Raw genomic sequence first — 19,316 nt, forward strand, 5'->3', positions numbered from 1 at the left:
ACCTTCCTGTAAACTTTTTATTTTAACATCCAGGTAACTAAGTAAATCTCTATATATTGTAGTGAATTAAGAATGGTAGCAACAGTGGGCTTGACTGAAGTTCAATGAAGTCACCGTGACTCATTGCACGGACTTCATTTCCATTGTAAAAACTTCCTTTGAGTTATTAGAACTGAAATAAATATAGTTTTTTTTCATATGAATACCACCACAGAAGCAGCTAATTTTGTGAAGTGATCACTGATTTATTAAACAAATTCAAATCATTGGAAAAAAAAAAAAGTCTGTCAGTTTCAATGTACTTGAAGTTGCATCCCTCTCTCTTCTGGTTCCTATATCTCATGCTGTTTAGTAAAGATAGACTGTAAATGCTAAATGTTTCCAGAAACAGTGTCATCATCTTTACATTCGTTTCTCCCTTTTAATGACATCGCTAATACAAGTATTTCCACATCATTTGACTTACCTCACTGTATAGCTCAGCATTGGCTTTCGCCTTGACTAGCTGAGGTACGTCCTGAGGTAGAGTGTAATTTGTTTTTGTCTTCTCATACTGGGCTCGGTAGTTCAACTGTCATAAATTGAAAAAATCAAAACCAAACTCAGTTATTTTCAACTTACTAAATGATATACCTGTTACTCTGACTGACTACTGTTGAATTTTAGGTTATTGGTGCCATAGGATAGCGAAAGTTATGGCTGACAAATATATTGGGGATGAAAAGCAAATTATGACTTTCATCTGGGTACTAGGAATTAGAATAGTTATTCTATAAATAGAATCATTATTGATTGTTTATAAGCAGCAAATATCTGATTTAAAAAATGCACATAAGATAAATCCCTAACAAAGCACACTAATACAATTGTTAAAAATGGAAGACAATACTGTATTTACTGGTATTGTTTGCTACATTTTTTGAAGTAATTTCATTCATTTTGTATTCTTGTTTTATTTGTAAATCTGCTGGTTGTCTGTCAAAAATAAAACACTTAAGTGCTACAAACACTGTGAAATAAAGTTATCTTATAATTCTAATAAAAAACTTGGCCAACGTTGACAGAACTTACATCACTGAGCTGCTGCGCATTTATTTTGGCTTGAGCAATTTGCGGAGTACTGGCAACAGAGCTGTACTTCAGCTTGTCTATGCTTTGCCTGTAGTTTACCTAAATTAAAATAAATAAATAAAATTAATAAAGGAAGAAGTGTTCAGACTGGAAAATGAGAGATTAAGTAGACAAAATTTTGTTAGCTAGTTTTCATAACTTAAACCATAATAAGTTGAGACGGGGACAAATGTCAGGATCTCTTGGATGAGATCTGTACTTCAGGATCTGAAAACTTCACAATTTTTATTCCACTTTGAAAATGAACTTAACTTATAAGCCCTTTCCCTCAAAACCACAAATTCATAAAAAAGGTGCAGTTTCAGCTGGTTTCTCAAAGCATTTCTATAAAACTGACATCTCTAACCCTCATTCAGACTATTTTTATCTTTATCAGACTATCCTAATTGACAGTTATAATTTTCCTTTATAAAGAGGTCTGTCCAGTGCAACTCTGTACAGAGCAAATGAACTCTCTTATGCGTTGTATTTAATTATTAGATTAAAACTCAGTAATCACAGAAGTTCCATATGTGGTAAGAGTTTTGTAGATTGGAGCCCACAAAATTCCTAACACATTAACATGGTAGCAGCAATAATAGGCTATAAAAAGAAACATATTGAAGCCCCAAATTATGGAAGATAACACATCATGGAGAAGCTTTCTTTCAAACCTGTTGCTGCTTAAGGCTTTAGTGCTTCACGAAACCATTCTATAGAATCATGGAATCATAAAATCATTGAATGGTTTGGGTTGGAAGGGACCTTAAAGAACATCCAATTCCAGCCCCCTGCCATGTGCACCTCCCACCTGACCAGGCTGCTCAAAGCCCCATCAGCTTGGCCTTGTACATTTCCAGGGATGGGGTGTCCAAAACTTCTCTGGGCAAATTTGAAACAGTTCCAGGGCTTCTCTGCTTATTGACAACTAACATGCTTACTTTGAAGTCTTTAAGAATACAACTCTCTCACACACTAAGTAATCAAACTATGAACTCTAACTTTTTAAAACATTTTCAAAGAGAAAGCTGGAATTATTGCTCAAGAGGCAATTTCACATCTTATATTTGAAGTTTATCAAATACTTCCTCAAATATGTCTGGGCTCTTAATTCTATGTCTTTGTGCTATCATCCTTTTCTTGGAAGAAATATTGAGGCCCAGATACATCTCATATAATGTTGATGGCATCTGTAAGGCATCTTGCCCTTGGTTTCTTGTGTTTTCAATGGTTATTTATGCCTTAACCAGTCTGAAATGCCCTGTAGAGGTGTTGCTCTCTTCCTGACAATTTTCATGAGTAATGCCTGGTGACTGTGGTCTTAAGACACAGGTTAGGTTCCTAATGCTGTATAAAATAAATCAAGACTTTACTGCTTGTGGGGTGAAAGTATGGTATCCTCTAAAGTCTGATCTCCTCCACTTATCTGCAGAGCCACAGAAGTACACAAATTTCTTGACATTGTTCCACCAGAATCTCAAACCCAAGCACAGTGTGTACCTCTCTCAGAGGCATAATGAAGGTTATGTGGCCAGTTAGTTCCCCTTCAGAGACAAACACCTGTCTTGGGGAAATTCACAAAAAGGGGAGAAGTCTAGTTAAGTCTCCCCGCCCTTTCAGTGTTTGATGCTGCTGTTGACGCTGTCCAGGATGGTGAGAAGTTAACAGACTAGGGATGGGGAGCACTAATTCATTTTACCCTACTGTGCTCAACTGATTCCAATGGCAGGAGGTGGCAGCACTTTCTATTCCTCCAAGTCCTATTAACCCCTTGCACTTTTTGCTTTAACTTTTTTTTTTTTTTAGTACTGGCTGTTTACTTCCATGATTAAATCATCATTTGACACATGCAATCCATCACAATCTCTCCTACAGAGAGATGATGAGCCATGCAAGGCATGGAAAAAGAAAAACATAAAATTATTTACATCTTTCAAAGGGACCAACTTCCTTGTTGTCTGATATGAAGGAGTGAGAGTAGCTGGGTAATTGTAGTCAACGCCGTCATGTTTGTAATCAGATTTATAGGCTATCTGAAACACAGGGAGAACAAAAAAAAAAATCATTCTTTTTTTTTTTTTAAGGCTGTCATTTGTTTGAATAATTATCAGTCAAGAGGAAAGGAGAAACAATAATATTAATATTAAATGCAGGAAACAAAGTAATTTCAATGTCGTGAGTGACAAAGAAAATGAAATTATTTGCATAGTTTAACCACTAATTGATTCTTTTTCAGCTCCTCAATTAATCCAGTGCCAACAGTGGGAGCATTAACTTAACTTCCACCTATGACACATCTCTTTTATCTTTCTACTTAGTTCTCAAGCTTCTTACAGATTTGTAAATAATGTACTTGAAGGAATAGTATGTAATGAAATAGCTTCTTGACTAACCCAGTAAATTAAATTGGAATCCAGAAATCTTCATTAAAGACTGCTTTTTTTTCCACCAAAGGTCTGACCCTGAGGGAGGGTAGCAAGCAACCTTCAGCATCCTACTGATGTCAAAGAAAACTGAAGGAGCTCAGTATGTTGCCAGATCACTGAATTTGCTTATTTTAGCCTCTCCCACACAGTGAGGTACAAATCAGTGTAAAAGGGTTTCCAGAATTTCCTCTCTTCCCAACATATCTAGGCTTCAGATCCTCAGTACAATATGATCTAAAGTTTCCTGTCAGTTTAATTATGGAAAAAATACTAATAAAGTAACAACTCTACAAGTATGATTAAAAAAGACTTACGTTGCTTGCCAAGTTGCCAACTTTCATGGCATGTAACATTCGCTTGTCCATACCAATACCTATATAATGACCTTTCACTTGGTTCTGGTAGGTTTCTCTGTATTTAAGCTGTACACACACACACACAAAAAAAAAAAAAAAAAAAAAAAAGCATAAATACTCAAAAATAAATTATTACAGCTGTAGTATACTAGTGTTGAACTACTACAAAAACCCACAAGTTCACAAACAACATCAGTACTTTAAAAAAATAAAGCTTAGAACACTGTGAATTTCCTAATTTAAAAGATGTTATTCATATATTCTTCAGACCACCTTGATGACACATAAAGAGGATATTTTAACGCTCCATTGCTGCATGTTATTTCATCAGAAATAGAATAAAGTTGCAAGGAAGCATGACTTGCACATTAACAAATGAATCATCTACCAAAAGTGGTCTGTTTGGGTGCAGCTTTCACCAAGTCCAAAGCTGGGAATTCAACAACATAAATTAACTACCTTACCATCTCATCTGTATGACATAAGATTTACTTCCCCAGGATTTCAGACAATAGGAGCAAGCAGTTTATAGCAAAGTTATATTTCAGTATAATGAGATACAAGCAGTATCACTATTGATATTGATTACTTTCACACATGAAACGTGTTCCTCTCTGACGTTAACTCTGGTAAAATAACTCCTGCCTACCTTTCCTGTCAAGAAATGGAAAACGAAAAACTCAACATGAGCCAGCAATGTGTGCTTGGAGCCTGGAAAATATCCTGGGCTGCATTAAAAGGACGCCTGGCCAGCAGACTGAGGGGGTGATTCTCCCCCTCTACTCTGCTCTTGTGAGCCTGGAGTGCTGCATTCACCTCTGGGGCTCCCAGTGCAAGCAGGACATGGATCTGTTAGATCAGGTCCAGGGGAGAGCCATGAAGATGATCAGAGGGAATACCTCCCCATTGAAGAGAGGCTGAGGAAGCTGGGGTTATTTAGCCTAAGAGACAAATCAGCTATAATCATTCCTAGAGCACACTTTTCTGAAACACGTACATAGATGACTTACAATTCTAGCAGCTACCAGGGTAAGCTTTAAACAGACCACAGGAGGCACTGAAAACTTACATCACTGGTGTATTTTGAGATCTTGCTCACGTTCTTGAATTGGGGAGTATCACAGTAGTTAATGCTGTAGCCACTATTGTTTCCAAGACCCTTCTTATACTCCACCTTGGTGACAAAAACACACAACTTAACATGTTAACTTGCTCTATCAAGTTCCTCCACACCCTTTATTAGCCAGGCCCACTGTTCAGACATTTTGATACGTCTCTTATCAGATGACATACAATGAAAATTATTCTGAAGATGAATTTCATATAACTCAGCTCTCATTCTATAGGCAAACACTTTTATTCACTTGAACCTCAGCAAAGAGTATGAGACTGTGCCATGTGGAAAAACATCAGCAAAAACAGGTATCAGATGGGATTTTAAGGTGGGTGTGAACCAAATGAAAGCAAAAAAAAGTGTTTGTTTTTCAATAGGAAGGACTGAACAGGAGGAAATTTATTAGAATAATTCTTCAGTGATTTTAAAGATAACTGGATTAATATTTTCATTAAGTTCCTTTGCTCCAAAGTAGGAATGTTCAGCAGCATATTAAAAGGACTTAAAAACGGGAGCAATAGAAATGGGACTAAATTCAGCAGTGCAGTGGTTAACATACATATGGACTAGCCACAGAAAAAAAAATCAACTATAAGAACTCATCACCTGGAAAGGCTGAGAATGAGAAAACTGTTCATATGTAGGCTGATCACAGGAAAATGGCAAGATGCCAAAGTAATTCAGCCATTAAAAAGCCCAAGGCAGGAGCAAGGAGAGATTTTTCAGCAGGCACTGGGAAGTGCGTGTGCTATGTACCATGTTCCAGCAAGACCTCATCAGGAACTTACGTACTCTTACAGTCATTCCTGTTTAAGGAACGTGCACTCAGCCTGTAACAGCTGCAGTGAAAGACTATGAGAGAAGAATTTGTTGTGCTTAGTCTGGGAAGAGGAAGGCAGAAAGAAAATATCTGTCTGTAAACATCTCAGCAAGGTAATCATGTAGGGGGGCGAACTTTTTGAACTAAAGGGCAATGTTGGCACAAAACACAACAGTAATAAAATGGACAGGAATAGAAAGGCAGGCTAGAAATTAAAAGAAAAGGATTATACAATACTGTGCCAAAACAGCAGAAGTCAGGAATCACTGGCCCAGGAGGCCCCTTCCAGTTCTACTTCCAGGGGTTTTTCATTATTGAAGGTTTTATTCTTTGACATCTCAAGAGTATAAGTTTTTAAACTGCCATGGGGAAGCTCTAGAAACTCACATTTATTAATAGCTTTATAGCTGATATGACAATATAAATAAATTAACAATTCAGGATCTACTGAGAGTTCCCTAGCAATCTTCCTTTGCCAAGTAGAAGAAGAATGTATTATGAGTAAGTCAGTCTTTTACATCATGGAAGAAAACAGAAATCTGCATTAACAGAAGGGTACAAATTTTGGCTCTGTTGGTATTATTTTTTAATTATCATTAGAACCTTCTTTGAAACACTGTAATATATACTGCCAAGTCATCCTTAAGCATTTATGTCTATAACCTCACAGCACATTAAGAGCACTGTCCAGAGTTTTCTTAGATTTCTATTCTCCACATGACCAGAATTAGAAGTGATCTCCTGGTATAATTCACCATCATGGGCAGGGCCAGATAATAGCACTTGGAGATCTGTTCTTGCACCTTATTCTGCAGCTACTGTGCTAAACACAGACCATTTTTGTTAAGTAAGAGGCAATAAAACCAGCAGCTTTTTACACCTGTAGTCCTTATCCATCAGACACAAGTGTTTGTATGCTGTGAGCTATGTCTCACACCAGTTCATAGATCAATTCAACTCCTTACCTCACTGACAAGCTTGTTAGCACTTTGGGCTTGTTTAAGGACTAGGTTGTCTTCAGCTGTTAGAGAGTGGAAGTGTGCTGCACCTTTCATCTTGGAAAGATCTTTCTTGTATTTTATCTGAAAAAAGTAAGAAAAATTATAAAATAGATGTCTACATTTTCACCATTGCTATTTAGACAGACTTTATTAGCTGGGATAACACTTGTCTTATTTCTACTCTGATAATAAAATAGAATTTATGAAGTTACGAAAATTAACACAGCGTATCTGGGTATCTTCATAGGGGATCTGGTCACAGAAGGTATCAGGGTTTTTATATTCTCTCAATCATAAACTCAAGTAACATTCATTCACTTTAGTTTACTGCTAGTGTCTGGTCCACCCCAGTGCAAGCTGAAAGACTCAACTGCCAGTTAACTCCTCAAAAAACAGATTGAGCCCATCAGCTCAGATAGACCCAGAGGGGACAGGTGTCCACACTACAAAGTTTGTCACTAACAGGAACTTTTCACATCAGCCACAGGGTAGTGACCTCATTTTTGTCACTGCTACAAATAGCCTCCTTAAGCAGGACTGAAGCTCTTTAATCAATGGGCTGCATGGCAAGAATCACACATCACCACCTTTTTTGCCAACTCTTCAGCTTACCACTACCCAAAACTAAAAATCACCAGCCTAGAAATCAGCTCAGTCTTATGAGGTGACAATGTCACACTCTACAGTTTCTTTCCCTCCGTATGACTTGCTTTGCGCTAGAGGCATGATACACATCAAAATATCAAAACCAGTTCAGCTCATTCATCCCCCATTTATTCACTACTGGGAATACCACAGTAGTCCAGAGGATGATTAAGGCAGTTGAAGGTTTCATTAATAATACAGGTGCAGATTTGCCAGGAGGGTTAACCTAACAGTAGGGATCCCCATTAGTTGCTACATCCACCTCCTCCCTCATGCAAGCTGGAGCTGTGTCCCCTTCTATTAATGGATATTATTAATCCCCTGAGCCACCCAGTTCCCAGCAATGCAGTGAAATGTCATTGTTGTTTACTTCTCAAGTGTAATTTTAGCATTTTCCTTCTAGGCACTGCTCTAACAAACTGATGTTTTTAATTGTTTATGAATTGTATTGATTCAGGTTTCACACTTACATCACTTGCCAATTCATTTGCTTTCTTGGCATTTTGATAAGCTGGAGTGATCATAGCAGGAAAGCTTCCTTTCCCTCTGCGTTCTTCATATTCATCCATATAATCCTGAAGAAAATTCAAGGTGTTTACTCATCATGCATGAGCAGGTGGGGTCATGAGTTATTTGACAAAACATGATAGTCCTTGTTAGCAGAAAAGTTCATTACTTTTTTTTTTCTTTTAAACAAAAAAGAGAATAAAATGACCAACTTTAAGAATAAAATCACCTTTTAAATCAACTGTGCCTGTAAAATTAACTGTGGTGCACTAAAAAAAAAAAAAAAAGTAGCAATTACCTAAGGTTCAATATGACATTCAAGTGTACAATGACACACATTCTTCTAATTTTACCCTAACTCTTATAGAGATGATATCTGCTAGCCCCTGTCTTTGTAAATATATGCTTGCCTAAAAAACTAAAAGAATATCAAATGGCAAAAGAAGCCAGAAGATTTGCTTAACCTTTTCAAATTTAGGGTGGGGATCTGATAGATGTCTCTTGATCACATCATGGCCATTCCTCACATCATAACTGACCAAAACATAATGTATTTCTAATGTAGTAATATATTTTTATTATTAATAAAAATATATTTTGGGATTCATTAATGAAGCACAAACGCCTTGATATTAATAGTGGTAAACTCCTTAGGAAACAAGCTACTAACAAAATTCAAACTGTTTGAGTTAAAATATGTATATTCTGGACTGAATACTATTAAAACTATAAATAAGTTTGCCCATTTGAAAAGACTTTTGAAGATTTAATAACAAAATACTGGAACTTTTTTAGTATGGTAATACACAATAACGACCCCAAAGTTTTCCAGATCTGGAAAGAATATGGCAAATATACAAGTAAGGTATAATGCACTGTATCTTCTCTGTAATTTTTTGCAATTCTTTTGTAGCAATAGCCACCTTAAGTGAAAAATACAGTGTGATACGTCAAAAATGTCATAGAGAGTACAGCATAGATAGAAATTACTATAAGTATTTAGGGATCTCTCTTGTGATTTCCCAATACAAAATAATACAAAATATATACAGTTAAAAACGTACATATATACATATATATATATATATATATATATATAACATATGATGTACTCTCATGATCTTGAAAGCTAGAATTCTAATCCCTGTACCCATATTAAATCACACTTCATTCGGAAAGATCCATTAATTTCAGTGGCTCTCTTTTATTTGAATAAAAATATCAGAATCCAACCTATGAAGATTAAAACTCAAATTAAATTTGAAGTCTGTGACTGAAGTTTCAAAGATACTTTCAAAGAAAAAAGACTTAAATTAATTCTAAAGATAGAAGCATTCCAATGCTTGAAGATGCAATTAGCACTTTTTCAAACTCATTTTATTTGTTTATTCTTGCTAAAACTTGTAGTAGCTCAAAAGATAGAAACTAATTGAAGGCTCGATTGCTACATATCCTAAACTCGTATTCTTTAAGTATGGTTTGCTTTTCACACAAGATGTAGGTTCGGATAGAGGCAGTGAATAAACTCCCAAATGTCTTAGAACAATGCATTTCTTGTTCCTTAATTTCTCCAAAGGATATGGGTTTCATGAGGAATTAGGGTGACAAACCTAAACTAACCACATTGTTTTGTTTATACAAAAACACTATTCAATTCTTTTCAAATCCCTTTTCCTATTCAGTTCTATTTTAGCTGTACTATTTTCCTGGAACAAGCCTAACTTAACTGGGATAGAACTTTGGATGATTTTTGGGAGACCACAAAAATAATTATATTCCCTTAAAAAATGAAACAAAACCAAGAAGAATGCCACAGACCAAAACAGAAATTAAGCCTATTTGATTCCACATATATAGAACTACAATTTGTCAGGCTTACAGTACCACTTTTGTAGAAGAGCCAAAAACTAAGCACTTGTACGACCTTTGGTGCCACTTGCGCATATTCAGAACTGCAAAGCTTATCTCAAAGATTTCTCAAAATATTGGCAGGGAAAACATGCTTAACTACCTCCTAATCTTCTATCACTTCATGACACTTTCACATTTTCTCCTAGCTGATTTTACATTTTCTTTCATTTACTTTCTAACAGCATGGGAATGTTTCCACATGTAAACATATTTCAGTGTGATACATAAAAACATCATGATAGAAATGTCCAGTGCATACATGGACACAGATAAAATTTGCCACAGCAAGTCTTGCCTTACCCTACCGTAACCCCAATACCTTACGTACCATGCACCTTGCAGTCCCATATTTTAAGTCAATGCCAAATATATTGCACATTCATAGCATGATGTTACTGCAATCATCTTTTCCTTTGAGACCTTGCTTTCTTATACAGGAGAGCAAAGGGAAAATGGGTCCCACTGCCATTTCTAAAGTCTTGAGCAATCGGCCATAGTAATGATCAACAACAGCATGGAATCTCCTGGATGATGCATACCTGGCCATATTGATCTACGTTTTCTCTTGCAAAATTAACATCTGTTCCAGCTGTATGGCTTGCTTTTCCCTTGATCTCATTTTCATATTGTTGATGATACTTCACCTAAAAAGAAAATGAAAAGAATCATCTGGATGAGTTTAGTCTGGTACACAGATGCTGATAACAACAACAAAAAAAAATGCAGATTAAAAAAAAACAACAGTAAATGCAGGCAACAACAACAAGCCAAAAAAAAAAAACAGCAGAAATGGCACACACATGTTGATAAAATATTGTTAAAAGTCCCATTGCCACCAATCTACGCAGTCAAATATGCTATTTGAAGATATAAAAACAAAAATAGTGGTGTACTTTTTAATATGCTAGCAAAGTGGAAATTGCCATTTTAACCCATACCATTAGTTCAGTGTATTCAGTAACCTCTGATTGTCAGTGGCTAATCCCTGATGTTGCAGCAGGTTAAAAAAAAAAAAAAAAAAAAAAAAAGAAATCATCGTAATATAAATTCATGGTTACCACAGAGCACTTCTTCCTACCTAATCTGCCACAAGGTCACATGCATGCCATTAATAAAGTTACATGTTTCTGACATATAGTGATCTCACCAGTGATCAAGGAAATTGTACGAAATCAACCTGAAAATTTGGACCAAGAGTTGCAGCACTATTGCTGAAGTACTACCTATAATCTGATATCATATTTTAATCAATGTATGTCTTTGCTGAAAAAAAAAAAAGGGGTCTTGCACAGATCAAAAGCAAACAAAAGCATTTAAATATTTTAAAATAAGTTCCTTAGTAAATTGCTTTTGCCTTCAAAATTATAGATCTCTTCTGATTCTCCTTGGTGACTCTTAATAATGTTTTAAATTCACTTCCACTGAGTTATCACAATATGTTATTTTCTCCAGTTAAAAGAGCTTTACTTTCACTCTCCAGTGAGAAAACACAATTAATTTTAGTCACAAAAATCCACAGTGTTTATTCACAAATAAAATGCCAAGTTATCTCTTTCTGCCTAAAAATCAACTTTCTTCCTTCAATGGAAAATCACTTGAAAATCTGTTTATAACATGTACTGCTGCTGTAAGTCCACCGGGATAATGAAAATTCTGCCAGTAAACATTCTAATCCAAAATTTGTGAGAGAATTTATTTTCTTCTTTCCAAAAAGAGACTTTGCTTTGGACACTTACATCACTGGCTAATTCATTTGCTCTCTTGGCAATTTGATAAGCTGGAGTGATCATAGCAGGAAAGCTGCCTTTCCCTCTCCGTTCTTCAAAGTCTTCAGTGTATTTCAGCTGTAAAAAGAACAAGAAAAGAAACAAGACAGCTCAGAAGCAATTAGATCAGACAAATGTATCTTGATTACACACATAATCAATCCTTAAAGTTGCAAAGTCAGGCATTCAATGTCTGTCAACTGCCAAAAGGAAGATGAACCACACAGTCTGGATCTAACCCCTTTGTGTGCATGTTTTACAAGGTAGTCTTTAACTATGTGATCATATATCTTCTGCAGAACCTCTGTGTCTCATTCAGTGTGTAGGACTGATCACAGTTGTTTCAGGAAAACACTAAAATTGTCTGTGAGATGCCTACTCTAATTATATTAGTCAGACAGTTTCCTTCTTCAACTTGCATGGCACCCGATTGCTGGATATAGAGCAGACTGGTTCTCTGCCGTCAGCTCTGACAGCCAGCTAGTCCTGTAACAGCCTAGAAATGAACATGGTCTTTACATCTTCTATATCTTCACTAAACACTTAATGGTGAAATGTATCGAGCGTATTTTAAGATAAGTACATTTTTAGTACTAAATTTTGCTTATGTTTATATTTGCCAGTGATGTATAGATGTCCAAAATTTCACTTTCACAGACAAAAAAAGGGTCAACCTATTTTCTGTTGCTTCACTTACATCACTTGAAAGCTGTCCTGCAACTTTTGCATGAAGTATATCTGGAGTATCTACAACAGAGGTGAACTTTGAAACTCTCTCTTCATGTCCCCGCTTATATTCTACCTGGGGGAGAAAACATATGTAAAATACATATTACAAACAATAAGTAGCAAATATCTGTTTTCTCTAAGAAAGCTTCAAGAGAAAATGAGCAACAGCAGACATGACATTTCCCACTGTTGGCTGAAGCTATTGCCATACTTAAGTCTCAATTTCCTTAAAGTGAATGCAGGATATTTATGTGAGCCATGCATTTGATTAAAATATTCCAACAGCCCGAAGTACTAAGATCATACTGCAGCAACAATGCAGACAGTGTTGTAGAAAAAAAATGTGATACTTTAAAGCCATTTGTACAGGATTAATTTTTACTTGATCTTGTTCAGTTGAACTGTTATTTTTATAGAGAGACAATTTTGTGTGCATATATGGTTTAAAGTAGCTTGTAAATTAATTAAGTTTAATGTTACTGCTATTTAATTTCATATAATCAAGAGAGTGGGAGAGATCAGAAGATGTAAAAAATAATATATATATATATATACACACATATAAATTAAAAAAAGACTAATTAAGCCATCAAATGAAAATTAAAGTAATGAAGTAAACATTATAGAGAGATTCATGATCTTATTCAGGTTGTAATATTGTTGTTTCATCTTTCAGAAAATGACTACTGTCATTTATCCTATATGATTGTGTTTCAAAACAAGTAGTTTGCTAATTGTGCTTCTTGCATCATGTTCCAGTTTTCTCACTTTGGAGGTTCAACATAGAACCTACTGTCTAAAGGGAATTGCCTAAACCCAGAATTCTCCACCTTCAGGATGTCTAATATACAATTTTTTAAAAATAACACTTACATTACTGCTTAGTTGAGTAGCTCTCTTAGCAACCTGGTAACCTGGAGTGATCATAGCAGGAAAGCTGCCTTTGCCTCTCCGTGGCTCATATTCTTCTGTATATTGGAACTGGAAAATTAACATTTCTGGGTTTTGTTGTTACAAAAGAACCCACTGTAGTTTAATGTGATTCCTCTGTTTCCCAAATATATGCATAACTTTTTTTAAAAGTAGACGAATTAAAGAGCTTATACCATATAAGTTTGTTAGGTAGAAATATTTCCTACATACAAAAGAAAATATTCCCCATTGATATTTATTATTCAGTGTTAATTTGCTATGTTGATTAGGTCACTAACTTATTGTATGGACAGAGACAGTCATAATTCAGAATTGATTTTCACCAGTAAGGGAAAGACAGTCAATGAAAGGTCTAGACTGCGGAAAATAAGACATGTTTTCATCATGAGTTCTGCATTACTGAGGGAAACAGCACTGCATACTAGATAAGGACATAATCAAGGTCAGCTCAGATACCGTTGGTCAATAGCTGAAGTGCATCTCAATTACATTCGCACAGAAATGTAGGATTTCCAGGGTAGGCAATAACTTTGTTATGTGACTAACTGCACACATGGCTAAATAGTGTTAATGATGGAAGTAGATATATCAGTATCTGCTTTGGTAACATTTTACTAAAGATTTGGGTTTGATGCACTCTTAAGTCTTCGGATTATGATATCCCATGAAAATAAAGGTATTTCAAACATGCACTTACATCATTCAGCGTCTTCTGTGCTTGAGTTACCCTCACCATCTGAGGATCTGGGATGCTTCCTGAGTACCATGAAGTTCCCCCCTCATAGGCAGCATAGTAAGCATTCTACAAAACAAAAATGAAATAACTACCAATCTGTATCCTTGTTTCAAAAAGCAAACAGCTGGTCTGACACAAAGAAATGGAAACACACACAGTGTCGTGGAAGAATAAATTTACCCTCTGATGACATACAGCACAAGGCCTACACTCCACATACTTTCAGAATGCCAGGGCTGAGCTTGTATTCCAAGAACTGACATAAAGACGTCAGGATCTGGGATCCTGGAGTAAGACTCAAATAATTCTCCCTGGGAATCAGACCACTTGTTGTGAAGCTTCAGTGTCAGCAGAGAGGAGACATGTTGAGTATGTCTGTACATGCAGCAGTCTAAATTGCTAGCTGTATAGGTATGCTATTCCTTTCCCATCTTCTGATTCTGGTGCCCTAAGCTACAATCAAGCTACATTGCCATAAATAGTTTAGCCAAATGAGAAGTAATGTCTTTGTTATCATTGGAATCCTGTGAACCCTAACAAACACAACAGCCAAGTCCTTGCTCTCCTGCAGGCTAAAGGCTTGGAGATTTCAGGGATATTTCTTACCTGGCTGGCCAGTTGTTGGGCTTTATATGCAGCTTCGATGTCTGTAGACCTCATATCCCATTGAAAGGCAGACCTGAACTGTTCACCCTGTTCTCGATATTTTATCTACAAAAAGAAATAAAAAAAATGACTTGGTATTAGTAGCTTGTTGGCACAAACTAAAGCACACCACTCTCAGGAGGAAAGCAAGAAGGAAGACAAACAAGGTGAACAGAGTCCACAGCGATATGGAGTCTGCATGAACTGTAGTAACCAAAGAAGAAGAAGAAGAATGTAAATTACAACAAAAACAGTGCAATTCCCACCATAACAAATCCACTTCAGAGCCTACTAGTTTGGGCTGCACCTTACACCAGTCTAAAGGAAGGCTAAAATCACCCTTGGCCATACTGGGCAACCTTTTTTGTGCTCTCTTACACATTGACACCATCAGACAGACATCCATCAGGCCAAACTGGATGAGGGAACTTGTCTGCAGGTTTTTGCTGTTTTAGTTTTCAACTATGCCAGTTCCTTCACCTGTCTCACTGTAAGAATCATCAGTGCCAACACAAGAGAGGCAGAGGAACAGTGTGACTGCACAGAACAAATTCTCTGGGTGACAGCATCAACCTGACTCAGTTTAAGACAATTTACTCTGGTCACTGTTTATCCGTGTCTCCAAATGCTACAGACCTGCCTAGTTTTCAGTGCCAACTCACAATTTCACCTTGAAGACCCATCTCTATATGATACGAATGCAGAAACCTAGGGACTAGGACAAGAAAACTCGATTCACCAGATCTCTGCAGTCCACAAGAAAATACCTGACAGTCTGCAAAACTCTCCATCTTTTCCTCCTTCTCATGCTTTTGACCAACACAATTTACAGCCAGCTCAAAAGTCCAAAAAAGCCACATGGCCTGCAGCTCTATGCCATGCCAAGACTACATAACTACTTCCTCCTTGACACCCATTCTTGGCAAAGGAATCTCTGTGGAAGAGAAGATTGGGTTTAGCCTTAAGGTCAAAGTCTACTCTCTAATCCATACAGCCAGCTTCTATTCACTGGCTCTATTTCTAGAGCTGCACAAGGAATGGCATATTAGACCTGAAATCTAACACGAAGTTCTGCAGGAATACTTTGGTCTTTAGATAATACTATTTGGGGAAATATCTATGAAGACTGAAATCCTGAAGAAATATTAAGCAGAACATTCCAATGCAGAATTAGATGAAAGAACTAATACCTGCTGGGCAATATTCTGCTCTCCTATTTCCCTACACAGTGTCCATAAAGTTTCATGACTGTGTAAGTGCAAGAGGGTACTATATTTAGTTCTGAATCATTGTTTTCTCCTGCTGCCTTTAGCATGACAGCATACCAGAAATTAAACCGAAATCATACCTCTACTCTATAACATATTCTACAGATGCAAAAACAAACAAACAAAAAAACAGTCACTGTACTGAAGAGTGCAAAATCTAAACTGGTCAAAAAGTCACCGAGCACGATTACCGTTATCTTCATTGTATAATTTAAATACAGAGGTACACAGAGATGAATGATTTGTCCACACAGAAATTCTGTGTAGATGAGGGAGCTGAATTTTATCTCTGCATTCTACTTGGTGTCTCAACATAAAACTTATGTGAGAACATTACGTTAGGCTTGAAGAAATGTTTTCTGCTCAGGAAATATTATTAACTAAAAAAAAAAAGAACAAATTACAGTAGCAATTGGAACAAGTTAGCACCACTTTATACATCTACCAATGAAAGAGTTTTCCTACACCCAAAATTTCTATAGAAGTACTCCCTTTAAGTAAGTACTGCAGAATCAGCTTCTTTAGTACCCTTAGCAATTTTCTCTCTGGAGCAGAACCTCATTATGTGATTGAAAAGGACAGAAGGTGCTTGAGGTGAAAAAAAAAAAAAAAAAAAAAAAAAAAAAAAGAAAGAAAGAGAAAGAAAAAAGAAAAAAGAAAAAAAAAAAAAACACAAGGGAAAGTGATCTTTGAGCTATAATTTGTCTGGCGTGTATATTCATATGCACTGGAAGTATCGGTGTCATATCACTGCCTAAACCCAGAAATAGAACCTGCAGTAATCCCAAACTCATTCCTGACCACTTCTGTCAGACACAGCTTAAAGTAAGTGTGATGGTCACTGCTAAAATAGTTACTGCCTCTGGTATTGCAAGACCTGATGCATAGTAGTAACGTACGAGAATGATAAAGATTCCGTATCTGATAAGGGTTATTAAATGTACATCAACTTTGTACAGCTAATATATAAAAAAAGATTGATGCAGTATGCTATAGTCTAAGTAATAGAATTCACTTTTTAAAATTTTAATAATGTCTAATGTTTAAAAACACTAGTTTGTTTACTAAATATAGCTACGCAATGAGCAGTGCTATTTTAGAGCATGGAAAGACAGGACACTCAAGAAAGCAGTGATACACACAGAAGTGAGCTCGCAGTCAGCCATGGGCTGGTTTTGTGTTTCTCATTGTCTGAAAGTTCACAGACATGCAAGTTTGAAACAAATGTATCTGGAGGAAAACAATGCAAGGCAGAACAGAATGGCATTCGGCAAGAAAGAAGACTTTGAGCACCCCTAGAGGTTTACCCGTGCACAGCAGCCTTTTGGAGTGCGGATGCAGTTCAATGGCCATAGGAAGCTGCCCCATCCCTAACGTCCCAGCAAAACATTTTCAGCAGCACCATGCGAAGTTCCCTGGACTTTGTGCTTTCCCACAGAAGGGAAATACCGGCTCCGGTTTTTCAGAAACGCTTGACAAAGCGTTTATGTGAACTTTTGCCTAGGTCTTACTAGATCTAATAAAAAGATAATTTTGTTTGTTTCATAGCATTTAGTATCAGTTTCAGATGAGATCATAAAGCAAGGAGGTCATTCCTCTTTCAAAAGGCTATGTAACCCCGCCTGATTTAGTTACTAATTTTGCATAGCTCTGGGCAGTATCTCCTGATCTGGGCAGTATAGAACAATTCTTCCATGTCGATTGCCAGATAAAAAACTGCTAGCCATTTCTCTTTTTGAAAGTGTGAACAATTTCAGATCTAACCTTCCTGTTTGGTGTCTTAGGAAACAATTTTAAAAATTATGACTCAAACCTGGGCTGAGATTTTACTGCTCTAAAAGTATGCACAAGTGTAAATAAAGAAAAGGTATTTATATTTTTAAAACAAGACCCCAATATTGTATAAAAATTTAGATCAGAGACAAACATATTTGGCCGCCAAACTTCTTACCTCGCTTACTACTTCCGATAGTTTTTTTGCATTTGTGTTTATTGGTGTCTCAAATACGCTTGTGAATGCATTGTTTTTGGGATTATGCCTAAAAAAGGAAGCATAAAAGGATATTAGGAATGTGCCAGACAGCCCACAAGAAAGGTTTTCTTTGAGCCCTCGAAAACACAAGATCAGCCTCCACCTCTTTCTACGTAACTTTCCCCCCCACTCAGACGCAGGTCTCAGATTACATTCCAGTTATAATTGCATGGAGTAGGGTGCCTAGAGCAAAATTAATTTTAATGATCATCATATCAATGCTGTGTTTCTAATAACAAAAGAGAATAATAGAATAAAAAACAACTGTCATCTCTCCTTTTACTGCTGACAAGTTTGACAGGAACTGATCATTATAGAATAAAAACTTCCTAGAAGAAACCAACTCCAAAATCTGCATTTTATGCATTTTCCTGATGATTAACTCAATCTTGTTAACTCTTAACTGCTGATTTTGAAAGCACTGAATTTTATGGTTGGGTTTATTTTCTTCCCAAAATACTGAAATGGAAGTTAATTTGGTAACTTTTAACATACCAGACAAACGAGGAAGCTTTATCTACGGTAGTAAGAGTTTCCCATCATTGTTGATTCACGTATGTGCAAAGCTATGCACTCAGGCACTAACAATACATAATGTCATCACACAGGACCAGGCTGAGTCCAAATTGTGATCTTTTGTTCTATTAGGATTACTTGATGTTTTAAACAGTATTTAAAAAGAAAAAGAAAAAAGGAAACAGACTTACACTTGACAGTAAGGCTTTTTCTCGTGGCTAACAAAGTTGTTTACTGTTAACATCATCTTGCACACTTCACAGTGAAAACAGGCTTTATGCCATGTCTGGAAACACCACAAAAGAGAAACCAAGCACGCATTATTTGTATTGCATTATTATCGAGTTTTAAAATTCAGCATTGACCCCTTCCATCCATTTCACAAATCTGAAGAATTCTTCAAATGCGTGCCTATTATTAACTCATTTCAGTTCTGATCCCAGTTCTGAGCAAAGAACTTCTGGAACCAAGAGATTTGCACTGTGTTAAAAGTGCAAATCTATACATTTATTATAGTCCAAAATAATAAAGAAAGAGAACTGACCTGATCTATACAGTTAATCTTCTCAGCAGGGTAAACCCCATAGCCACATCTAGCACACGGCTGCACATTCATCTTGAAATCCACAGAGTGAAAAATATATAGGTTTATACAAAGGGTTCAAAGAGTGTGAAAGTGACTTTTTGGCCTGTGCAAAGCACACTCTAGACGCTCCAGTCAGGGCCTTTTGCTGTGGTCAATGGCTCCCATTAAAGCTCTGAATTGAAGTCTGTTGCTCCGTTTCCTGACCTTCTGTTTCA

At 36.5% G+C, this 19,316-nt stretch overlaps 1 protein-coding gene across 1 annotated transcript in view; it reads right to left on the bottom strand.

The window, feature by feature from the left end:
* Window positions 1–19,316, bottom strand: part of NRAP (nebulin related anchoring protein) — a 49,572-nt gene extending 30,256 nt beyond the window's left edge. Inside the window, exons 1-16 of the mRNA XM_084526248.1 lie at window positions 19,060–19,316; window positions 18,707–18,801; window positions 17,919–18,006; window positions 14,661–14,765; window positions 14,016–14,120; window positions 13,259–13,366; window positions 12,354–12,458; window positions 11,627–11,734; window positions 10,430–10,534; window positions 7,943–8,047; window positions 6,792–6,908; window positions 4,962–5,066; window positions 3,851–3,958; window positions 3,039–3,143; window positions 1,072–1,170; window positions 467–571 (exon numbers count right to left, since the gene is read on the bottom strand). Of these exons, the coding sequence (XP_084382374.1) occupies window positions 467–571; window positions 1,072–1,170; window positions 3,039–3,143; window positions 3,851–3,958; window positions 4,962–5,066; window positions 6,792–6,908; window positions 7,943–8,047; window positions 10,430–10,534; window positions 11,627–11,734; window positions 12,354–12,458; window positions 13,259–13,366; window positions 14,016–14,120; window positions 14,661–14,765; window positions 17,919–18,006; window positions 18,707–18,801; window positions 19,060–19,131 (1,635 nt within the window). The 5' untranslated portion in view covers window positions 19,132–19,316. The remainder of the gene's footprint in view (window positions 1–466; window positions 572–1,071; window positions 1,171–3,038; window positions 3,144–3,850; window positions 3,959–4,961; window positions 5,067–6,791; window positions 6,909–7,942; window positions 8,048–10,429; window positions 10,535–11,626; window positions 11,735–12,353; window positions 12,459–13,258; window positions 13,367–14,015; window positions 14,121–14,660; window positions 14,766–17,918; window positions 18,007–18,706; window positions 18,802–19,059) is intronic.

This window comes from Aythya ferina (assembly GCF_964211825.1).
Source record: "Aythya ferina genome assembly, chromosome: 7".
NCBI classification, from domain to species: Eukaryota; Metazoa; Chordata; class Aves; order Anseriformes; family Anatidae; genus Aythya; species Aythya ferina.